This window comes from Pogona vitticeps, chromosome 3 (genome assembly GCF_051106095.1).
Source record: "Pogona vitticeps strain Pit_001003342236 chromosome 3, PviZW2.1, whole genome shotgun sequence".
NCBI classification, from domain to species: Eukaryota; Metazoa; Chordata; class Lepidosauria; order Squamata; family Agamidae; genus Pogona; species Pogona vitticeps.
Window position 1 is genome coordinate 191898812 of NC_135785.1, and position 22687 is coordinate 191921498.

Here is a 22687-nt window from a genome sequence, read left to right on the forward strand (position 1 = left end):
TCCTAGGAGTACTGCTAAATTCAGGCAGACATAGGTTTTGAGTATAATATTTTGTGCTACAAGGCTTTCATTTTTAGTAGGCAATTGAAGTCTTACAAATATTAATATATTGGCAGAGGTACAAGAATGCTGTTGTTCACTGATACATTATTACACATATTTAGAATAAGGACTCCTAATTTCTTTGTTAGAGAATTCTACATGATACTTTCCAGGTAGTAAAACAGTCTTCCCCAACCTGGTGCTTTCCAGAAGTTTTGAAATTCAATTCTTATTAGGCCCAGCCAGAGTACTCACTTCTCTGGGATCTGAGGAATTGCAATCCAGCATAACTGTAAAATATCATATGCACTAAGCACCTGGTTGATAAAACATTAAAAATATGACCATTAATTCTGCTGTACTTTATTTTGCATTTGGTTTTAGAAAAACTTGCTGCTGATGTGGGCACTTCTTATGGCTGCTACTTTGTCCCAGCTTTCTCAGGTTTATATGCACCATACTGGGAGCCCAGTGCAAGAGGGTAAGAATTGTGCAAATTAAAATATGGAAATTTCATGGTGTTCTGATATTACAAAAAGACTTGTATGTAAGATTGAGAGATTAGTTTGCTTTTGTGCTAGTAGAGTGTGTGTGTGAGAGACAGCTATAACAACCTAAATCACATATGATAATAGAACACCTTGGTTGTGTAATAGCAGTCTAGAGAACATATGTGGAGTAGGGAGAAGTCACCTTTAAAGGGGGGGAGGTGTCTGGGGGAAGTCCCTCCATATGGGATACTATAGCAGTTTAGCTCCCTCTATTTTGTAATACTTTCCCAGTTGCCCTTGGATGTCCTGAAATACCAGAAGTGAACGAAACTGGAAAATAATATAATAAATATGTAATCAATAAATATAAATAAATAAGAAGGACAAGTTGGGTTAGCATCATCTGCCTTTTCTGATTCTTTAAACTATATACTATGCATCGATCCTGTGATTTGGCTGTTTAGATTTGGATGGAAGTTTCACATCAGGACCCCTTCGTGGATTGCTGCCTTGTTGTGGCGAAGGGGCTTGAGTAACTCAGAGAAGCTATGGGCTATGCGGTGCAGGGACACCCAAGACGGAAAGGACATAGTGGAGAGTTCCGACTAAACGCAATCCACCTGGAGTAGGAAATGGCAATGCCACTCCAGTATCTTTGCCAAGAACACCCCATGATCAGAAACAAAAGGCTAAAAGATATGACGCCGGAAGATGGGCCCCTCAGGTTGAAAGGTGTCCAACATGCTACTGAGGAAGAGCGGAGGACAAGTACAAGTAGCTCCAGAGCTAATGAAGTGGTTGTGCCAAAGCCGAAAGGATGCTCAGCTGTGGACGTGCCTGGAAGTGAAAGGAAAGTCCAATGCTGCAAAGAAAAATACTGCATAGGAACCTGGAATGTAAGATCTATGAACCTTGGGAAGCTGGAGGTGGTCAAACAGGAGATGGCAAGAATCAACATCGACATCCTGGGCGTCAGCGAACTAAAATGGACAGGAATGGGTGAATTCAGCTCAGATGATTATCATATCTACTATTGTGGGCAAGAATCCCGTAGAAGGAATGGAGTAGCCTTCATAGTAAACAAAAGAGTGGGAAAAGCTGTACTGGGATACAATTTCAAAAATGATAGAATGATGTCAAAACGAATCCAAGGCAGACCTTTCAACATCACAATAATCCAAGTTTATGCACCAACCACCATTGCTGAGGAGACTGAAATTGAACAATTTTATGAAGATTTACAACACCTTCTAGAGCTGACACCAAAGAAAGATGTTCTTCTCATTCTAGGGGACTGGAATGCTAAAGTAGGGAGCCAAGAAATAAAAGGAACAACAGGGAAGTTTGGCCTTGGAGTTCAAAATGAAGCAGGGCAAAGGCTAATAGAGTTTTGTCAAGAGAACAAGCTGGTCATCACAAACACTTTTCCAACAACACAAGAGGCGACTCTACACGTGGAAATCACCAGATGGGCAATATCGAAATCAGGTTGATTATATTCTCTGCAGCCAAAGATGGAGAAGCTCTATACAGTCAGCAAAAACAAGACCTGGAGCTGACTGTGGCTCTGATCATCAGCTTCTCATAGCAAAATTCAAGCTTAAACTGAAGAGAGTAGGAAAAACCACTGGGCTACTCAGGTATAATCTAAACCAAATCCCTTATGAATACACAGTGGAAGTAAAGAACAGATTTAAGGAACTCAATTTGGTAGACAGAGTGCCTGAAGAACTTTGGATAGAGGCTTGTAACATGGTACAGGAGGCAGCAACAAAAACCATCCCAAAGAAAAGGAAATGCAAGAAAACAAAGTGGCTGTCCAACGAGGCCTTAGAAATAGCAGAGAGGAGAAGGGAAGCAAAATGCAAGGGAGATAGGGAAAGCTACAGAAAATTGAATGCAGACTTCCAAAGAATAGCAAGGAGAGACAAGAGAGCCTTCTTAAATGAACAATGCAAAGAAATAGAGGAAAATAACAGAAAAGGAAAAACCAGAGATCTGTTCAGGAAAATTGGAGATATTAGAGGAACATTTTGTGCAAAGATGAACATGATAAAGGACAAAAATGGGAGGGACCTAACAGAAGCAGAAGACATCAAGAAGAGGTGGGAAGAATACACAGAGGAATTATATCAGAAAGATTTGGATATCCCGGACAACCCAGACAATATAGTTCCTGACCTTGAGCCAGACATCCTGGAGAGTGAAGTCAAGTGGGCCTTAGAAAATCTGGCTAACAATAAGGCCAGTGGAGGTGATGACATTCCAGTTGAATTATTTAAAATCTTAAAAGATGATGCTGTTAAGGTGCTACATTCAATATGCCAGCAAGTTTGGAAAACTCAACAGTGGCCAGAGGATTGGAAAAGATCAGTCTACATCCCAATCCCAAAGAAAGGCAGTGCCAAAGATTGCTCCAACTACCGTACAATTGCACTCATTTCCCACGCTAGCAAGGTTATGCTCAAAATCCTACAAGGTAGGCTTCAGCAGTATGTGGACCGAGAACTCCCAGAAGTACAAGCTGGATTCCGAAGGGGCAGAGGAACTTGAGACCAAATTGTTAACATGCGCTGGATTATGGAGAAAGCCAGAGAGTTCCAGAAAAATATTTACTTCTGCTTCATTGACTATGCAAAAGCCTTTGACTGTGTGGACCACAGCAAACTATGGCAAGTCCTTAAAGAAATGGGAGTGCCTGACCACCTTATCCGTCTCCTGAGAAACCTATATGTGGGACAGGAAGCAACAGTTAGAACTGGATATGGAACAACTGATTGGTTCAAAATTGGGAAAGGAGTACGACAAGGCTGTATATTGTCCCCCGGCTTATTTAACTTATATGCAGAATACATCATGCGGAAGGCTGGACTGGAGGAATCCCAAGCCGGAATTAAGATTGCTGGAAGAAATATCAACAACCTCCGATATGCAGATGATACCACTCTGATGGCAGAAAGTGAGGAGGAATTAAAGGACCTTGTAATGAGGGTGAAAGAGGAGAGTACAAAAAACGGCCTGAAACTCAACATCAAAAAAACTAAGATCATGGCCACTGGTCCCATCACCTCCTGCCAAATAGAAGGGGAAGATATGGAGGCAGTGACAGATTTTACTTTCTTTGGGTCCATGATCACTGCAGATGGAGACAGCAGCCACGAAATTAAAAGACTCCTGCTTCTTGGGAGGAAAGTGATGACAAACCTTGACAAGCATCTTAAAAAGCAAAGACATCACCTTGCCAACAAAAGTCCGAATAGTCAAAGCTATGGCTTTTCCTGTCGTGATGTATGGAAGTGAGAGCTGGACCATGAAGAAAGCAGACCGCCGAAGAATTGATGCCTTTGAATTTTGGTGCTGGAGGAGGCTCTTGAGAGTCCCCTGGACTGCAAGGAGAACAAACCTATCAATTCTAAAGGAAATCAACCCTGAGTGTTCACTGGAAGGACAGATCCTGAAGCTGAGGCTCCAGTACTTTGGCCATCTCATGAGAAGACTCCTTGGAAAAGACCTTGATGTTAGGAAAGTGTGACGGCAAGAGGAGAAGGATATGACAGAGGATGAGATGGCTGGACAGTGTCTGCAAATTAACCAACATGAAATTGACACAACTCCGGGAGGCAGTGGAAGATAGGAGGGCCTGGCTTGCTCTGGTCTATGGGGTCATAAAGAGTTGGATATGACTAAAAGACTAAACGACGACATCACATCAGGATCCTATATATCCTGATGTGCTGGTTTTTCGAGCAGAATCCTGTGGGTACTTCCAGGTAAAGTAGTTAGCACTACAACTCTCACAATCCCCCTTCTGGCATGACTGGTGTTCGCTACAGATTCTGGCAGCCACAGTTCATAAAGGAACTCTTCCAGCTCTGGATATAGCCAGCATGCTCCTTCTGCCATGGGAAACAGATTGTCTCAGTGAGCAGTCTCACTGAAACAAGGCAGGGTGCTGTTAAAACCACATGATGTTATATCTTATTAAATATGCTTTTCCTTCTAACACAGTTTTTACTTTCTATTCTACAGAATTATCTGTGGCCTTACTCAGTTTACAAACAAAAAACACATTGCCTTTGCTGCACTAGCTGCTGTCTGCTTTCAAACACGAGAGGTATGGATGATGGGTCTGGGCTGGGCTATTTGAAGTCTATCTTTGTTGTCCAATTGCTTGAATATTATTTTGAACTGTAATTAATTTCATACTTCCTTTTTATAACTTAAGGAAACAGGATTTCAAATATTATTATTAGTTTTATTTATATGCCACATTTCTCCCAACAAGGGACCCAAAGCAGCTCACAACATTAAAATTCACACAATTTAAAAACGCAGTAAGTTAAATATTAAAAGATAAATTAAACAGTATATGATTTTTTAAATATATGAATTTCATGTTCCCTGTTTTATTACATTTTATTTTTATTTATTTATTTGATTTATATCCCGCCCATCTGGTCTATACGACCACTCTTAAAAGATTTCAGTTTTGTCTAGCAATTTCGTCTAGCACTTCCCTTTCTTTAAATGTCAGCAAGGAATCCTTCTAGTGCTGCTGACAAAACTTACATTCTTACTGCTAGCACCTTTATAAAAACTTATGCTTTTCTTCCTGTTGAAAAGGTTCATATGAAAATTTTAAACATATAAATGATTTGTTTCAAGATTCTGGATGCAATGAACAAGGACTGTGGGATACCACTAAGACAACTACAAGTGGATGGAGGAATGACCAATAATAAGATCCTTATGCAGCTCCAAGCTGACATTCTCTGTATTCCAGTAGGTAAGAGTCTGAATGTTTTATGTGTTACCTCTAAAACCAATGAGTTTGTTGACTGATTTAAAAACAATGACAATGCTTGCCTACCCTCTATGTTAAAACTTTTCAACTCAAGAATTTAATCGGAAGTATTTCCCTTTGATGTTAGCAGGTTTTGCAGCCTTGTTTATGTAAGCCAAGTTTTCATAGCCATAAAGCATCCATCTCTGATAATATCTGAGGAAACTTTTCAGTTTATACCCTGCATATATTGTTTTTGCCAATTAATTCGGTTTTCTAGCACTATTGAGATAATGCCTGCTTTTAGTTTTTCCATTACATATGAGTCTCCCATATGAACTCTTTAAAAGAGCGTAAAGCATTTTTTAAATTCAGAAGGACTGTACTCTGTGTTCCCAGAAAACTAACCTGTTGGATGAAATAAGAAGCAAGTTTGTTGACTGAATTACATAAATGATTTGGAAGGAATGGGCTTTTTGCTATCAATACTAAGGGATCTACTATAGGCTTTTGTGTGTCTATATGCAATATGTGTTCTTCAGGATATTTGCATCATGACAATTTCAATACATATCACAAACTAATTTTTGGTTGGTGTGTCTTTGTAAATGTTAAAATCCTACAGTAATTTCTTTTGAACTATACATAACTGTTATGAGACCTACATAAATTGTAAGCAACGAACTATATTTGCCTGGTAGTTGAAAATGCTTATCTCTAACCAAATACAGTGGTGCCTCGACTTACGAACGTCCTGACTTACAACCATTTTGATTTACAACCAGCTCTGACTGCAAAATTTTGCTTCACCTTGCGACCGGAGCTTTGAGTTACAACCAGAAAAAAGGCAGGGAAAAAGGTGGGGAATTCAAACTGCTAACCATTGGTGGTGAGGAGGCTGCTTCTTTGTAGCTCTTTTGCCCCAACGGTTAGAGAGTGTGCATTTGGAGGAGGCTTCGGACTGCCTGGTAAGGTGCTGCTTTTTGCTTTTTAAAAACTGGCTGTTCTGGGTGGGTTTTGCAGCGTGGGTTTGGGCTGGGTGGTGGGGTTAATTTTCTATGCTGTGATGGGTCTTGCAGTCTTTGTTTATTTGGGGGGGGGGTCCCGTTTCCGATGGGTCTTGGAGTCTCTGTTTGCTTTTTTGTTGTTGTTATTTGCATTTCCGATGGGTCTTGCACTCTGTTTGCTTATTTTTGTTGTTGTTGTATGCATTTCCGATAGGTCTTGCAGTCTCTGTTTGCTTTTTGGTTGTTGTTGTTTTCCATTTCCAATTGGTCTTTCAGTCTCTGTTTGCTTTTTAGGTTTCCCCCCCTTTTGGCCAGAACAGATTAATCGTGTTTCCAACGGGTCTTGCAGTGGTTTTTTTGTTTGGTTTTGGTGATTTTTTTTCCAGCCGGAACAGATTAATCGCGTTTCAGTACAGTCCTATGAGAAATGGTGCTTCAACTTACGACCATTTCGAGTTACAACCATCTTCTGGAACGGATTAAGTTTGTAAGTTGAGGCACCACTGTACAGACAATAAAACTCCATATATTTTAAAATCAGCAATGCATTATTCAGGGGATAGGAACTTTACCCTGCTACAGACTTGCTTGAAATACTTAGAGTGAATTAACCACACTTTTTGCTGAACTACATTGGAACTATACATTGTAGATAACCTACAGTAAACTCTTTACTGTGTATTATCTCCAATCTAGAACAAAAATGTACCTATCACATATATGTTTTAATACAATGAAAACAGCCATTGGCTGTGCCCACCTGAGCAAGAACAATGCTAGCTGGCTAGCACTGACCACCTGGCAATGTTTTTTTATTCCTTGGGGAGTCAGCTTCAGCAGCTCCATTTTTGCCTCACACGGAGCATGCCCTTCCTCCTCCACAGAGTCTTCTTCTCTGGCAGACGGTTGGGTGGCAGCAGCCAGTGAGCACATGTTGGGAGCAGTGACAGCAGCAGGGGCCTCCCCAACCCTCCAAGAAACTCCTGGCCCCACCACTGCTGCTGCCACTGCCACTGTTATCCAGCTGCTCACTAGACAAGGAAGCCCTGTAGAAGAAGGACTCTCCCGCAAGCCTTACTGCACTTTCAAAAGATGCACACTGCGTATTATATTAGTGAAGTGTATGTCATGTGAAGCAACAACAGTAACCTTCCCATTGACACCGGTGTGAGGCAAACATGTAGTTCTGGCACCCATTTTCTCCAGGTTATTGCTCCTGAACCAAAGCATGCAGTATCTTTTGTTGCTGTATAAATGAGATGTATATTTGACTTTAGTTCAGAAATGAATTTGCTGCTAACAGATTTTTCTATGTTAAGCCAGCTAAAAGAGGTGTTAGATGATGAGGACATTCCTAGACCAAAAGATGAAAATGATTTAAAATGTTGCTTTATGTTCTTTGTGATGTGCAAAGTTCTTATCACATACAGATTTCCAAAGCCATTAATAAACACTCTGTCCCTATTAGTAAAACCATCTATGCCTGAAACCACAGCACTTGGAGCAGCCATGGCAGCTGGAGCTGCAGAAGGAGTAGGAGTTTGGAGCCTGAATCTTGATGACCTCACAGCAGTAACATGTGAATGTTTTGAGCCAAAGATCAATCCAGAGGGTAAAGAGCAAATTAAAATATGATCTCCTTTATTAGATGTACATTGACTCATCTTCCTAATCAATTCAGATAACCAGCAAGGACAAATAGAATTTATGGTATCCATAGCACAGTGAGTTTGGGGCATGTACCAGCTTTCCACACTTTTGCTAGTTTCTATCATTTCTTAGTAACAAGTGCAAGTCGTTTACATGGGAGAGACAATATACCATATAATATTTCTATGTTACATCAGGGTACTTTTGAAATAAATTTTTAAGATTTATGATGAAAGTATTTCTTGTGATTTCAGAAAGCGAGTATCGCTATAGCCGGTGGAAAAAAGCTGTAAAAAGGTCAATGGGGTGGGAGACATCAAAACCTGAAGAAAATGGTAAGCCATTGCTGTTTATACCTGGCTTTTGAAGTTCATTTTACAAGGATTTTTTTTTGTAAGGAGAGCTTCCTCCTGTTAATCTGCCTTCTTTAAGAAGGAAGATTTTAGCTGTCTGCAGCTGCAAGCAAATAACAAATTGTTACTGTCATTATCATTATTACAGCTATTACTACCACTACTACTAATGCTATTGTTTCAGTATACCCTATTTACTATTACAGTGGTGCCTCGCATAACGTTTGCTTCGTTTAACGTTTTTTTCGCTTAACGTTTATTTTTTCAGAGTCAGATTGTGCTTCGTATAACGTTTTTCCCTATGGGCGATTTTCGCATAGCGTTTTTGGGACCATGCTTCGCTTAACGTTTTTTGTTTTAGGTCCCCTGCTTCACTTAACGATGTTTTTGTTTTCAATTTAAAAAGTGTCTTAGAAGGGTCCAAAATGGTTCTAAATGCTTGGATTCGTTAGAGGACCCCTTAAGTCATGTGCAAACCTGATTTGGCTTTGATCTGACATTTCGTTAATTTTTTGTGAATTTTTGTTTTTTGGCCCATAGGAACCAATGGACCTGTCAAAATCTGACAGCTCCATGCTTTCCTATGGGGGAGAAAACAATTTACAAAAAATTAACGAAAGTTCAGATCAAAGCCAAATCAGGTTTGCACACAACTTAGGGGGTCCTCTAACGAACCCAAGAATTTAGAACAGTTGCTGAGTCTTCATTAATTTTTTGTGAATTTTTTCTTCCCCCATAGGAAATAATGGAGCTGTCAGATTTTGACAGCTGTCAAAAGTTGGGGGAAAAAATTCACCATTAATTAACGAAAAGTCAGATCAAAGCCAAATTAACTTTTGCATCCGTTTTAGAGGGTGCAGAAGCTAATCCAAGCATTTAAAACCATTTTTGACCCTTTTATGACACACTTAATTTTGCAAAAATTGACTTCGCAAAGCCATTAAAACGTATTGAGTCAGCTACAATACATTCCAATGGAGGATACATTGTATCGTATAACGATGTTTCCTATGGGTTTTTTCGCTTAAGGACGGCAATCCATGCCTATTGGAACGGATTAACCGGTTTCCAATGCATCTCTATGGGAAATGGTGTTTCGCATAACGATGTTTCGCATAACGTTTTTTTTTTGAACCAATTAAAAACGTTATGCGAGGCACCACTGTATTTCCACTTACAGCCTTCTTTTTAGGAGTACAGGGTGGCTAATAATCTACATAAAAGCATATAGTGTAGTTAAAATCACATAAATCCATTGTAATAGCACCAAACTGCTATAAAAAATAAGAAATATGAGAAAAGTTCTAAATTTTAAAAAAGAAAGAGAATGCCCCCGGACATTATTTAGATTCAGTTAAAAGCTGTGTTTTGACACTATCTTTGCTTGAGAAACACCTAAAGGTTGACTCTCTGGTTGGAAGGCTGCTTCCAACCAGAGAACCTCCATCTAAAGAAACATACTTTAGGATCTCACTATAAGTTAGCTCTTTGCCATTTACAAAACAGCACTAACAAGTCAGTAACATAACTTCAAATATATTATTTGTGAGACTTTAATAGCAATTTGCACACCTCGGGACAAGTGATGTTCATGTTTTTTTCAATCCTATTTTCAATGCTTTTTCAATTCTATTTTTATAGACCCAGTTCGATCAGCAAGGGATTCCATCCACTTTTTTCTTGTTTTTTCTTGACTAAGATAGAAAAAAGTGGATGGAATCCCTTGCTGATTGAACTGGATCTATAAAAATAGAGCTGGGTCTATAAAAATAGAGCTGACTTACAGTGAGATCCTAAAGTATGTTTCTTTAAGTGGAAATTCTGCTGAGTTCAGTTAGACTTTTTTCACTGTAAGTGTGCTTAAGATTGTAGCCTTAGGCTCTGTGGCTTGAGGTGAGCCATCCTTTTCAGGATGAGATGACAAAGCACAAATTATAATGAGGTTTAAAATATAAATGCACTTTAAAACAAAATCTTAAAAAAAAACTATTGAAAATGTTAGCTCCTTTATCCCAGAGGGAAGAAACTGCATCTATTAGATCAAAGATTCTCAAACTGTCAGAAAGCATACTTTCTAAATGGAGGGAGTATTTGGATTCTAATTGGAAGTCTTAAAGTCTAATAACTATGAAAGAAAACTGAGAGAAACAAATACAGGTGTGCAAAATTGGTTTTTTTAAAATCTGTATATATTTATGAGGCTACTAGGTAAAAGCTGTTTTTTCCCCTGGCCACTACTAGTCTACATTGCTAATTTTTTTAAACTATTCTTGAGCTTTGGTCTCCTTGGACCTCCCTCCCTCCCTCCCTCCCTCCTTCTTTCTTTCGTTCTTTCTTTCTTTCTTTCTTTCTTTCTTTCTTTCTTTCTTTCTTTCTTTCCTTCCTTCCTTCCTTCCTTCCTTCCTTCCTTCCTTCCTTCCTTCTCCTCCCCTCCCCTCCCCCATCCATCCAACCAACCAACCAAATAAATAAGGGGATCCAAGGTGGCTCACAGTATTAAAAGAACAGAATTAAAAACACAGTAAGATATGCATATATTTAAAATACTGAACTATAAAACTGATTAAAATACAATAATTTAAAACTGGTAAAATGTTAAAAACTTTCTTAACTAAAAAATGAACTCAGTCATAATTATTAAAAGCCTGCCTCAAAAGGTGGATTTTCAGTTATTCGTGGAAAGATAAAAGGGATGGGACCAACCTGACTTCCCAAAGAAGGAGTTGAAACACAGACAAAGATGTTGTGTGAGCAAAATAACAATAATGGTGTTGCAGAGCATTTTAAGCTCTGGGATTTGAGGAAGTGGTTAAATGTTCTTCTGTTAACCCATATAGATATTGTATAAAATTTGGAACAAAATAGAATCCTCTAGAATTCCGTACACCAACTGCTATGATGTGGAACTACATGGTCTCTGTAACACAAAGCATGTTTAAATTGGTCAGAGATCCATATTGATTTGTCTTCTGAAAAGCTACTGAATTATTTTAGATGAAATAAATAATATTTGTTTAAAGAATGTTTGTTTGAAAAAGGAGAAAGAGGGTTTCAGTCTCTTCTCCACACTTCCTGAAGAGAGGTGGGTTAGTATCTAAGTGCTTGAGAACCATTGAACTAGATGCCATACTTTGTTTCTAAGGGCACTTTTAATGTTTGCTTAACAGTTCTGCTGCCACTTAACCTTATGTTGTTTTAGTGCAATGTTATGACTGTCTAGTCACTCGTAAGTCCTCCTGAGTTCAATGAGTTTTATTTGTAAATGATTAGCTCTTGCTGTTTTAATATCTGTGTATAGGTCTAGATTATAGACCATGGTACAATGTCAAAAACAAATAGTTTTACCCCATCTGTAATTCATAAATGAGTGGAATAAATGCTAGTTATTTTGTGATATCAGTCTCGGTCCAAATAATGGTGGGTTCATATCCTTATGTAAGATGGAACAGACACATTGCACGAATCAGGATATGCATAGCGCCCATCACATAATGCCTCATACACAGACATGTTTGCCTGCTTCACCACCATCCATGGTGGATTCTGAAACTCTAATATTTTAATGTTTGATCTCAACTTTGTTTTTGAGATTCTGTACTGTTTAATTACTGTACATTAAATTGGTTTTGCCTAAATAACTTCGAACATTGGCGCACGTTGCAAGGTTGGAATATAAGCAATCACTGCTTATCTCATCTGTAATTACTGTATGCTGAAATGTCTATACCATTTTGCTAGTGTTGCTGCTTATAATCATATTCATGTAATTCTTATATACTAAAATTTACATCTCTCTCTCTTTTGATTTGCTTGACTGGAACCTCTTCTTCCGGATGACAACAGGTGAAACTAGTATCTTCTGTAGTCTGCCTTTGGGCTTTTTTATAATGAGTAGCCTCTTAATGTTAATCGGAGCAAAGTACATCTCAGGTTAGTTGATTTTTGAACTGCTGGTTTGTTTTACTCCTTTATCAGTTTGTAAGATAAGGATCAAATATCTGCCAGTTCTAAAGAAATTTATTGAATAAGCTTATCTGGCATCTTTAACCCTTATGCAGGTAGACATGATTTTTAATATCCCAGGAGTCATATGTTATTGCAGAAGTCATACAAAACCACCCTACAAGGTAGCCATTATACAACATTCTCTCCTGCAGAGTAGTAAACAGTGTTAAATATTTTCAGCCACCTCTCATGTCCATATTTTAATAAACAAAAAAAAAAAGTCTAGGATGAAAATTATCCCACCAGATCTATTGAATTCTCCCAGTGGAGTACTATACAATGGCTGGAATCTTACTAGTGCACTCGTAAGGTTTATGTATCTTGCCATGGCTAAGTGTGGCTAATTGATGAAATGCCAAGATGCATCTCAGATGCACAATCCCATACATGACCAGGAACATGGCTGAGTATGCCACAACACATAATCAATTAGTCACATTTATGGGAATTTTAACAGGATTTTGGTCAGTATAATGGGACAAAAAAACCATTCTCATGTTGTTTTGTGATCACAATTTGATGCAGAAAAGGTGATTGAATGCCCAGATGACAAACTCCTCGGCTTAAGCAGAGAGGAAGTGGAAGACAGCTTTAACCTGTGACCCTATTAAGATAGGAAATGCCCTGTTCATGAAGGAAGAAACTCTGTATCTTTCAAAGTGACTCTGAGAGTGATCAGTTCACATTTCAAGACTAAGACACTGTGCTACCTGATTAAAGCTACTTAGAATCAGAAGACTTTTTAGAGCATTTATTGTGTTTAGTTGAAGAGCAATCCCTAGAAATTTCTCCAAGTAAACATGGAAGCAATGGCTTTTTAAGGGGCAGAAAACACAGGGGAATGAGGACAGCACACAAATACCGAGCCACTTCTGTTCAGGAAGGACCAAGTAAAGATATTAATGTTATAAGAGGCAGGAGTAGAGGAGTCAGTGCAAACACCTACAGATAGTTTCACAGACTATGTTTCGTTTCATTTAGTCGTTTAGTCGTGTCCGACTCTTCGTGACCCCATGGACCAGAGCACGCCAGGCCCTCCTATCTTCCACTGCTTCCCGTAGTTGTGTCAATTTCATGCTGGTTGCTTCGCAGACACTGTTCAGCCATCTCATCCTCTGTCGTCAGTACACAATACATTCTGTGAGAAGCAGATAGGAGTTCCTTAGCTCTATTTCTTTCTTTCTTTTTTTCTTTTTTAAAAAAAATCTTTCAGGGCAATTCAGAATGATGTATGGGGTTGCCCTTTGGTGAACTAATTGGCACATTTTGGTTCCAGAGACCAGCTTGTTTACAGTGTGATAACAACTGTCATTGAACTATATATCTACACCAGATGACATATGAGGGGAAAAATCAGTTTTCACCTGTTTAGGTATGAGAGAAAACCTTCTAGCCAAAGATCCAATAGATGGTTAGCATTATTTGCCAGAAAGAGCCATTCATCCTCTCTGCCCTTTTGTTTTGGGAAAACCAGCAACTGATACACTGCATGGGAGAAACATGCTTCCAGGAGCTGTCAAAGTGACATGCCCTGGTTTTCTCTAGGGCTTCTGGCAAATAGAACAACCCTTCTCTGGGAGAAATTTGAGCTGACACTATTATGTTATGGTGTACAAAATTATCCCACAATACAATTAATGCTAGATTTTGTTGCAAATATATTTTAGAACGCTGTTATTCCTTCAGGTTTTATCCTGATTTCTTACTCTGAAAAGATCAAAATAAATTTTTTATTGTTCCGAGTTGAAAATAATAGTGGTAGAATTTTTAAGACACAGAATTTGTGTTGGTTTCCCTTCTTACAGCAAATGGACTGTCAACTATTCAAGCATTTCTGTTCATATGATCATGTGTTGTGTTTTATGGCTCTGATTTTTAGGATATTTTGAAATATGTTTGCTTCTGCACTCACAAATGATCCTGTGGACATGAGGCATTTTCAAACCCTGCAGTATGTGAACATTCTCACAGAGTGAGAAAATAGCTTAGAAATCACTTATTGCAGGCTTTTTTATCTGCCTGGATGAGAGCTAATTTATGCAAAATGTATAGCACAATCACATCCTGATTAACTATGTGAAATCACACTCTTTAACAAAAAAATTTCTTAGCATGATTGCAGTTCCTGAAATCCAGTTTGTATAGGTGTGCTGTATAAAAGGTGATGTCATCATCACACATTTCATTTTAGTTTTAATTAAATGTGTCTGCCCCTTCAGGTTCTGAGGCTCTGTGGGGAAGCCCTTGGGAGAGGGAGGGGGTAAGCCTTTGATCAGAAGATCACCGCCAGCAGTCCTACAACCATCACCAGCAATTCAGCAATGACATTCTGATTTTTAAAGCTTCCAAGCCCCATCCAGAGGTTCCCAAAGGTTTCCCTAGGGCAAAAGAGGGCTATAGGAAGCCTCAGAAGCTGAAGAAGGGGATAGGCAGTTTTAAATTTAATTAAAATGAAAATTAAAGCTGCAGGGTAGTGACATCATCACCATTTATATAAGGCAGGTGCATCAACTAGATTTCAGCCACTGTGACAATTGAGCTGACTGTGTGAAGACAGTTGATATTGTGTACAGAAGGGACGGAATTCTTAGAGCTTGTGCTCACAGCAAATTAGACAGATTATCTTAATCTTGGGTGAATAGATTCAAAAATTGTATAGGTAGACTGAGATACATAGAATGGAATGAATTGTGTCATTATGTAACAGGAAATCCTGCTGCTATTTCAAGCATGCAGTACTTTCTCTCTGCTTTTTTCACATTTTATGCAAGCTTGTAAATAACCGCGTGCCAGTGTCACATACTCCTCTAGTTTACAGCCCAGAGAAACCATAAAAAAGCATGTTATACTTCCCTCCTAAGCCAGAGATGTTTGATCTGTGTGTGTGCATAAGGGGAGAGAAAGCTTAATTGCTGTGGGGAACTAACTAACTTAATGTGATTGTACTTGCAGTAAAAATGGAATATTTTGCATTTCTCTGCTTCCAACTTTTAAAATGTTTCAGATACAAGATGTTATTGAAATGAATTATGCAACGTATTTGGAAAGTTTTTATGATGTAGAAACTTGTGATAATTCCAATCCAAGAGCTAGTTCTTAAACAATAATGCATGGCCCAAGACTGTTATTTCAAATACTAGTTGTTATTCACATATAGTACACTAATGACTAAATTTAAAAAGTCATTGTTTCTCTAATTTTTCTCTAAAACATTGTTTCTCTAATTTTTATTTTAAAGTGTGGACTTTGTTGTCAAAAGAAAGTAATTATTGAAGTTTATTCATTTTCTAATTGCCTGTAAAATAACAGCAACTGCTCACTGAAGGCCTTTCCTCTACTGGGTTTTTGAATATCTGTTTACAATTTTGCATGCAGCACACCTCTATGCATGTTCCATTAAAATAGCTAGAGATTATCAGTATCGTGTACTGCAGTACATAGGTTCTTTGGATGGAGGTGTGTGTCTAGCGATTACACTTAGGAGCAGATAGTGCTTTTATAGATTTGCAGCAAGTTGTCTGAAGATTTCTTTCCTGTGAAGTAGAAAACCTGCAGAACACTTAGGTATTTGTGCACTTCCTTTAGCTTGCTTGTTTGGTACAAATTACATTGTTGTCCAGGATACCTTTGTCAGAGTTTATGCATTCTTTATTGCCATCTGTTTTAATTTCCCTAATTGTGTATTAATTTATTTTTATTGTGTTTTTAATATTCCTTATATTGTTGTTAGCTGTCCAGAGTGGCCTGGTTGCCAGATGGTGCAGGATATAAATGCAAATAATAAATAAATAAATTCTAGTGAACCTTTTGCAGGGGAAGATTCTGCTGGATATTGCTCACCACCACCAATTGAATCTAATTGTTTGATAGTGTGTTTTGCACCACTATTAATGGCAGAAATTCCATGACTAAGCCCTAATGTGCTGAACAGAACAGTGTGACTGATAAAGTTACCGCCTTACTCTGCAGAGATAGTTTTAAAATGGAGAACACGCCTATATACAGAGAAATCTTTGTATCACAATTTTTACTCAGACATATCAATTACAAAAGCACTAACTCCAATTACTGGTCTTTATATGATAAAATAAGTGTCAATTTACATATTTTGGATGGGTTTTTTTATTCATAAAGCTTATATCTCATCCTTCTAATGTTTACTTACAATTAGATTGATTAAAACAATTAGAATCAGTAATGAAATCTAATTAGAAAAAAAAACCCAAAACAATATAATAAAAGCAGACAGATAGTACAAATGAACTTTAAACAGTAGCAAATGTGCCTAACGAAGCCAGTCTCCACAACAGGGCAAAATGATACAAAATAAGATACTGAATCACTTTTGATATATCCAATGAGAGGGTCTTTCTCTTTTCTGTATTATTCATGCTTATACCATAGCTTGGAAACAAAATAGGCCTCTCCCTCAGATCATAAGGCATGGGCAAGGTCATTTGGGAAAACATCTAAATTATCTTTGGAATAATCATGGCACTTTGACTTGTTTCCGGAAACAGAGTGATAGCCAGCCGAGCCCTTGCAGGATGGGTTCAATATAATCCTTTAATGTGTGCATTTTATGATTGCCTAGTGACTGCAGTTATTGTAACCCATGCTCTTTCCACATAAGAGCATCATAAGTATTGCATTAAACTTCATCTGTTTAATGGAGAGGAAATAACAATTATGTTCTTCTTTTTAAGATAACTGTAAATGAGGCTCCTCAGTGAATTTCCAGGATATTGCAACATCTGAGGAGAGTTTGGTGCTCTTTTCCAGTGAAGATGGCATTGTTTTCACTCAGTCACTGTTGAAATAACTCATGGCAATTTAGTGGATGGATTCAATAAGAAACACAGAAGACATTGCTGCCATCTGCTCCCTGTTGAAATGGATATGAGAGAGAAACCTTTGTTAGCTTCCTCACTGCCATCATCTGCCTCCAATATTTTGACATGGAAAATTGCTGTAAGGAAAAACCAATAGATTTTTAAAGTTCTTACTGTTTCAGGAACTTGAAACTATAGACCAATTTGTAAAGTGATGGTGGCTTTTTCCGGTTCCTATAAATTTTCCCATAACAATGTCTGCCAGAAGTCATCTTTTATCCTGATCAGTTATGCCTATCTAATATTGAAATGTTCAGTGGTGCTCTTTTCTTACACAAAATCCGATACTAATTAATGATTGATTTTACTGTTTTCTGTTCATGTGCATTATTTATCAGTACTGAGTACTCTAAATCCTGTAAGTGCCACATGGTAACATGTTAAATATGGTTGTTCAGTTTTTGAAAGTGTATTTATTTTTTAAAAATGCATAGGGTTTTAGCCCACCCTAGCAATAGGAAAGTACACACTTGAAGTATAATAATATTAAATTAATGGCCAGCAGAAGAAATGGGAAATCAAGGTGTAAAGACACGAGTTGAGAAGGCTTAGGTAGATTCATTTCTTGTGTTGACAGGTACAATCAAAATTGAGCTTTTTATAAAGGCTAGTTGTGGAGAAATTCAGATTTATTTATTTATTTCTGTCTTCTGTTTCATTCCATATATAATGAACTTAACAATTTCTCTGATAGGTCAGAGAGATAAACCTATGGGCTATGGTATTTGGGTTTTTTGGGCAAGGGTAGAAGTAAAACTTTAGGCATGTAAACAAGAGTAAAATTGTCAAGGTCACAATGTTCAAAGCTATACAGATTCAAAGTGATGACTAATATGGTTGAGCTTTCACTTCACAATAAAACATTATCAATTCCTACCTCCTCTGGCCACATCCCCCCCCCCCCCCGCTCATACTTTGATCCTTCTCATTTCAGGGGTGACCTGTGGTTCAAAGTGGCTGAATTAAACTGTTGGTACTTCTTTCTTCCTTCCTTCCTTCCTTCCTTCCTTCCTTCCTTCCTTCCTTCCTTCCTTCCTTCCTTCCTTCCTTTCTTTCTACCTCTATTTGCAAATTGTTGCTGTGTCCCTTTTATAAAAGATGTAGAGAAACAGAAGGGAGGCAAGTAAGGGCAGATTTATTCCCCCCAAGAGCTTGAATCTGATGGAATTTTATCAAAAACGTACGTATTTGCAGTCCCTCTGATTGCCTCTAAAGAATGGTGTTCCTTCTTGTCCTTTTCTCTCACTGCAAATACAATTTGTACCTTTAGGATTTTTGTTATGCACACACACAAGGATGAGTTGGAGCTGAGAACTCATTCTATACAGTACAGTTAAAATGGCTTCAGGAAATGTTCTTTTGGAGTTGAACAACATGGCTTATTCTTGGATTACACAATCATAGGAAAAGTGTTATCTAGCTAAATAAAAGGGTATGGTTTCATCCTTTTAACATGAAATCACCTCATTTTGAAGTTCAGGATGTGAACATTCTGACTGACAGCACTATTGGTAACGGTGTGCATTAGGGACTAAAGGGAATGTGCATGCTCCAACTGTGCCCATGTCTGTATTATTTAAATTGCTTTCACTTATAGAGAAGGTGGGCATTCCATCATTTGGGAAATAATATCCAAGAACTGAAAATTCAGAGGAATGTATAATATAAATGCCTTTTCATTAATGTAATGCAAATGATTTCTTAAAGTGCTGCATCTTTATGTGTTAGTTTGGGAAACAGCAAAAGAAGAGTCCAAATTTTGGTTGCTGAAAACTACACACAAATTAGAAAAAAATTGGAAAAATAACTGGATTACGTGTACATTGGCAAGAATTTGAAATAATGTTTAATCATAATAAACTAGAGCGAGAAAAGTTTCTTGATAAATATGATTTTAAGATATGTAAATTGGTTGAATATTTAGGTATAGATTTAGTAAAAGATACTCAAAAAATAAAGGAACATAATTATAATAAATCAAAAGGAGATACTAAAAAGAAACTACAGGAATATACTAGCTTAAAACTTTCTTGGTTTGGAAGGATTGCACTGATAAAAATGAAGATTCTACCAAAAATATTTTTTTTATTTAGAATGTTACCAGTACAGTTAACAGAAGATGATTTTAAATTTTGGCAAGGAATGATTAATAAATACTGTAATGAAGGGAGGAGAGCCAGAGTAAATAAAAAGTACAGTGGTGCCTCGACTTACGAATGTCCCTAGTTAGGAACATTTTGACTTATTAACAGCTCCAGTCGCAACATTTTGCTTCAACTTGTGAACGAAGCTTCCACTTACAAACAGAAAAAGGCAGGCAATTCAGGTTTCTAACTGTATGTAGCTGCTTTGTACTGTAGCTCTTTCACTTTCGGCAGTTAAAGAGTGTGTCGTCGTCAGAGGTTTGGGAGAGCCCCCTGCTTCGGAGTGAGATTGTGTGTGTGTCTGCAGGGAAGTAAGCTGCTGTTTTCTCCTTTTAAAAAACTGTTCTGGGTGGGTTTTGGCTGCATATGTTTCTGTGCTGTGTTGTTGGTGGCTTTGCTATTTGTTTTTTGGGTTTTTTTTTTTCTTCTTAAACCTCAGCAATGGAAGTGGCTTTAGTGTTTGTTTCTGGAGGTTTTTTTCTTCTTAAACCTCAGCAACAGAGGTGGCTTTAGTGTTTGTTTCTGGAAGTTTTTTTCTTCTTCTTAAACCTCAGCAATGGAGTGCCTTCCAACCGGGCTTGCTGTGGTTTTTTTGTGGTTTTTTTTTTGTTTTGCTGTTGTTTTTGTTTTTTGGCGATCATTTTCTTAAGCTGGAACAGATTAATTGGTTTTTGGTGGATTCCTATACGAAATGGTGCTTCGACTTACAAACATTTTGACTTACGAACACCATTCCAATACGGATTAAGTTCGTAAGTCGAGGCACCACTGTGTTGGTATAAAACAACAAAAAAGGAGGTATAGTTATACCAAATATAAAAAATTATTCTTTGGTTAATCAGTTGAGGTTCATTGGGGAAATTATATATAACCCATAAAGGTTAATTTGATAGAAAATGGAATTATCAGAATTACAGGTGGATATTGAAAAACATCTATTTGGTATGACAAAGAAATATAAAATAAGCGAAATTAATATGTTTTAAAGACTATGTTAAATATCTGGTACAAGTATAGAAATAATCCTAATCCATTAGGATTAGTGACTGAAATAGATAATTTTCCTGCCAATATGAAAGTTTATGCAGAATTATTTAAAGGAAAAAGTGATTAGACTAAAAGAGTGGTTGTATAAAATGAGATCAAAAGATCAAATGAAATAAATCCTTCAAAATAAGAATATATCATGGTTGAATTATATGCAATTAGAAAGATGGATTAATGAATGGGTAAAGAAATACAATAAAAGTAGAGAATATACGAAGTATGAACAATTTTTATTATATGTAGATGTTCAGATGACTGATTCAGTAAAGGGTGCAGTAAGTAAAATTTATAGATTCCTGTTTAATCTAGAAGAAGAAGAGACTAAGAAGGATTGAAGGTAGTGTGTGAACAAGACTTAGGAAAAAGAATACATAATGAAGAATGGAGGAAGATGTGGAAAATGAGGGTTTTACGATTTATGTTGGTGAGAATAAGAGAATTTTTTTTCAAATTTGGTTTAAGATCGTATTTGACACCAACAAAATTGAATACAATTATCACTAGTTATCTGAACGTCTGTTGGAAATGTGAGAAGGAAATTGGTACATACTTTCATGTGTGGTGGAAATGCAAAAAAGATTTTGGAAATTAATCTTTAAAGAACTAAATGACATATGTGAAAAAGATATATAATTTAATCCTGAGATAGGTCTGTTATCAACATTTGAGAATGTGGAATATAAGATGACTAGAGAATTGATTACCAATTTATTAACAGAGCCAGATTAATAATAGCTAGGGATTGGAAATCAAAGTCTGAATTTTGAGTGGAAGAATGGTAAAATGAAATATGGAACATTGCTATAAATGAGAAGTTAGCTTGTAACTTAAAGGTTAAGAAAGGCGAGATGAAAAACAATAATTTCTATGATATATGGGGCAGATTTTTGGAATACCATATTTTTCGCTCCATAAGATGCACCTCAGCATAAGACAAAGCTAATTTTTAGAGGAAAACAGGAAAAAATATTCTGAACCAAATAGTGTAATAAAGTTGTATGGTATCTCTATAGGCAGAGTGGTCCCACGTGAGGAGGTCTATTACTTTATATAATACATTTTGAATCATGTTCACCATTAGGGGAGTGAAGTAGACCCCCGCAAGGCGCAATACATCAGTGTAAAGTATCAAAAATTCAGGTTTAAGATACCATTAGAGTGGGTTACTTTGAATAGTATGACAAATCTCAAAAGAACTAAAAGCCTTTCACTCAGTGAGCAACTGAAACAAATCCTACTTTTCGATCAACAATGCCTCATGTGCCCGTTAATGTCACCAGTCAGCAATCCAGCCAGGAATTCCTCTGTATTATGTAATTTACGGTACCTGGACGAGTCTTCTCCCTTCCTCCGTGGAGCTCTCCTCTCTCTCTCTCTCTCTCTCTCTCTCTCTCTTTGCTTCCCCCAGCGTCTGGCTGGTCACATGATCTGGCTGTCCAGTAAGAAGTACTGGTGCTACAGGGCTGCTACGGATACCCTGTAGTATCAGTGCTACTAATGAGTACAGTACTGGGGGGAGGGGTCTGTTAAGCCACCACCATTTTGCCTAGTCCCAGCAAGCTTGAGGTAGCGTCCTTCCAGATCAGCGTTGTGAAAAAGGTATAATTATCAGAATGACCACTAGAGGGGACCAAACGCAATGTATTTTCTTCATAAGATGCACAGACTTTTCACCTCACTTTTTTGAAGGGAAAAGTGCATCTTATGGAGCAAAAAATACAGTATTGCTAACAAGAGGGAAAGGGAAAGCTCCAAATCAAGAATCAATGCAGTTCTGGAGAAGAGGACACTAAAGGAAGAAGAAGAAGAAAGATAGATAGAGGAAGAAGAGGATTACTGCAAGAGGTCCCGACTATGGTGGTGGGAAACACAGACGATTTGTATTTTGGTGTATGTATTTTATGTTTATTTTTATGTTGTAGTTTAAGAAAAAAACACAAAATATAAATAAATAAATAAATAAATGTTTATTACGGTCATTGACCAGCAAAGAAAAAAGGATTTAATCTGGCTACTACAACATATCCTCTGTCTGGTGACAATCCTGAGACAAGAACTTTCTTTTTGCTGTTTGCAAGCAGATAGCTTTTCTCTTTTTGTGTCCACTCTTTGGAAAAGCCGTCATTTTTCCTCATGCAAGCTTTGTGCTTTTCTAGTGCAGTGGAAAGGCTGTTTCTCCATGGGTAGAAAGTTTTTTTGTGGACAATATTTTGACAGGCCAGATACATTGCCTCTTCCTGTAAAGCACTACACTTGTCCATGTAGTGGACACA

At 37.5% G+C, this 22687-nt stretch overlaps 1 protein-coding gene across 4 annotated transcripts in view; it reads left to right on the forward strand.

Annotated features, from left to right (window-relative positions):
* Positions 1-20779, forward strand: part of GK (glycerol kinase) — a 49833-nt gene extending 29054 nt beyond the window's left edge. For 2 of the 4 annotated variants that reach the window (XM_078390462.1, XM_072994265.2), the window contains 7 exons: positions 427-523; positions 4563-4647; positions 5199-5319; positions 7792-7935; positions 8228-8308; positions 12170-12256; positions 17038-20779. In XM_078390462.1, the coding sequence (XP_078246588.1) occupies positions 427-523; positions 4563-4647; positions 5199-5319; positions 7792-7935; positions 8228-8308; positions 12170-12256; positions 17038-17051 (629 nt within the window). In that variant the 3' untranslated portion in view covers positions 17052-20779. Of the gene's footprint in view, positions 1-426; positions 524-4562; positions 4648-5198; positions 5320-6047; positions 6617-7791; positions 7936-8227; positions 8309-12169; positions 12257-17037 lie in introns of those variants that run through there. The other 2 variants (XM_078390463.1, XM_078390464.1) reach the window with 2 other exon arrangements.
* Positions 20780-22687: the final 1908 nt, after the last annotated feature.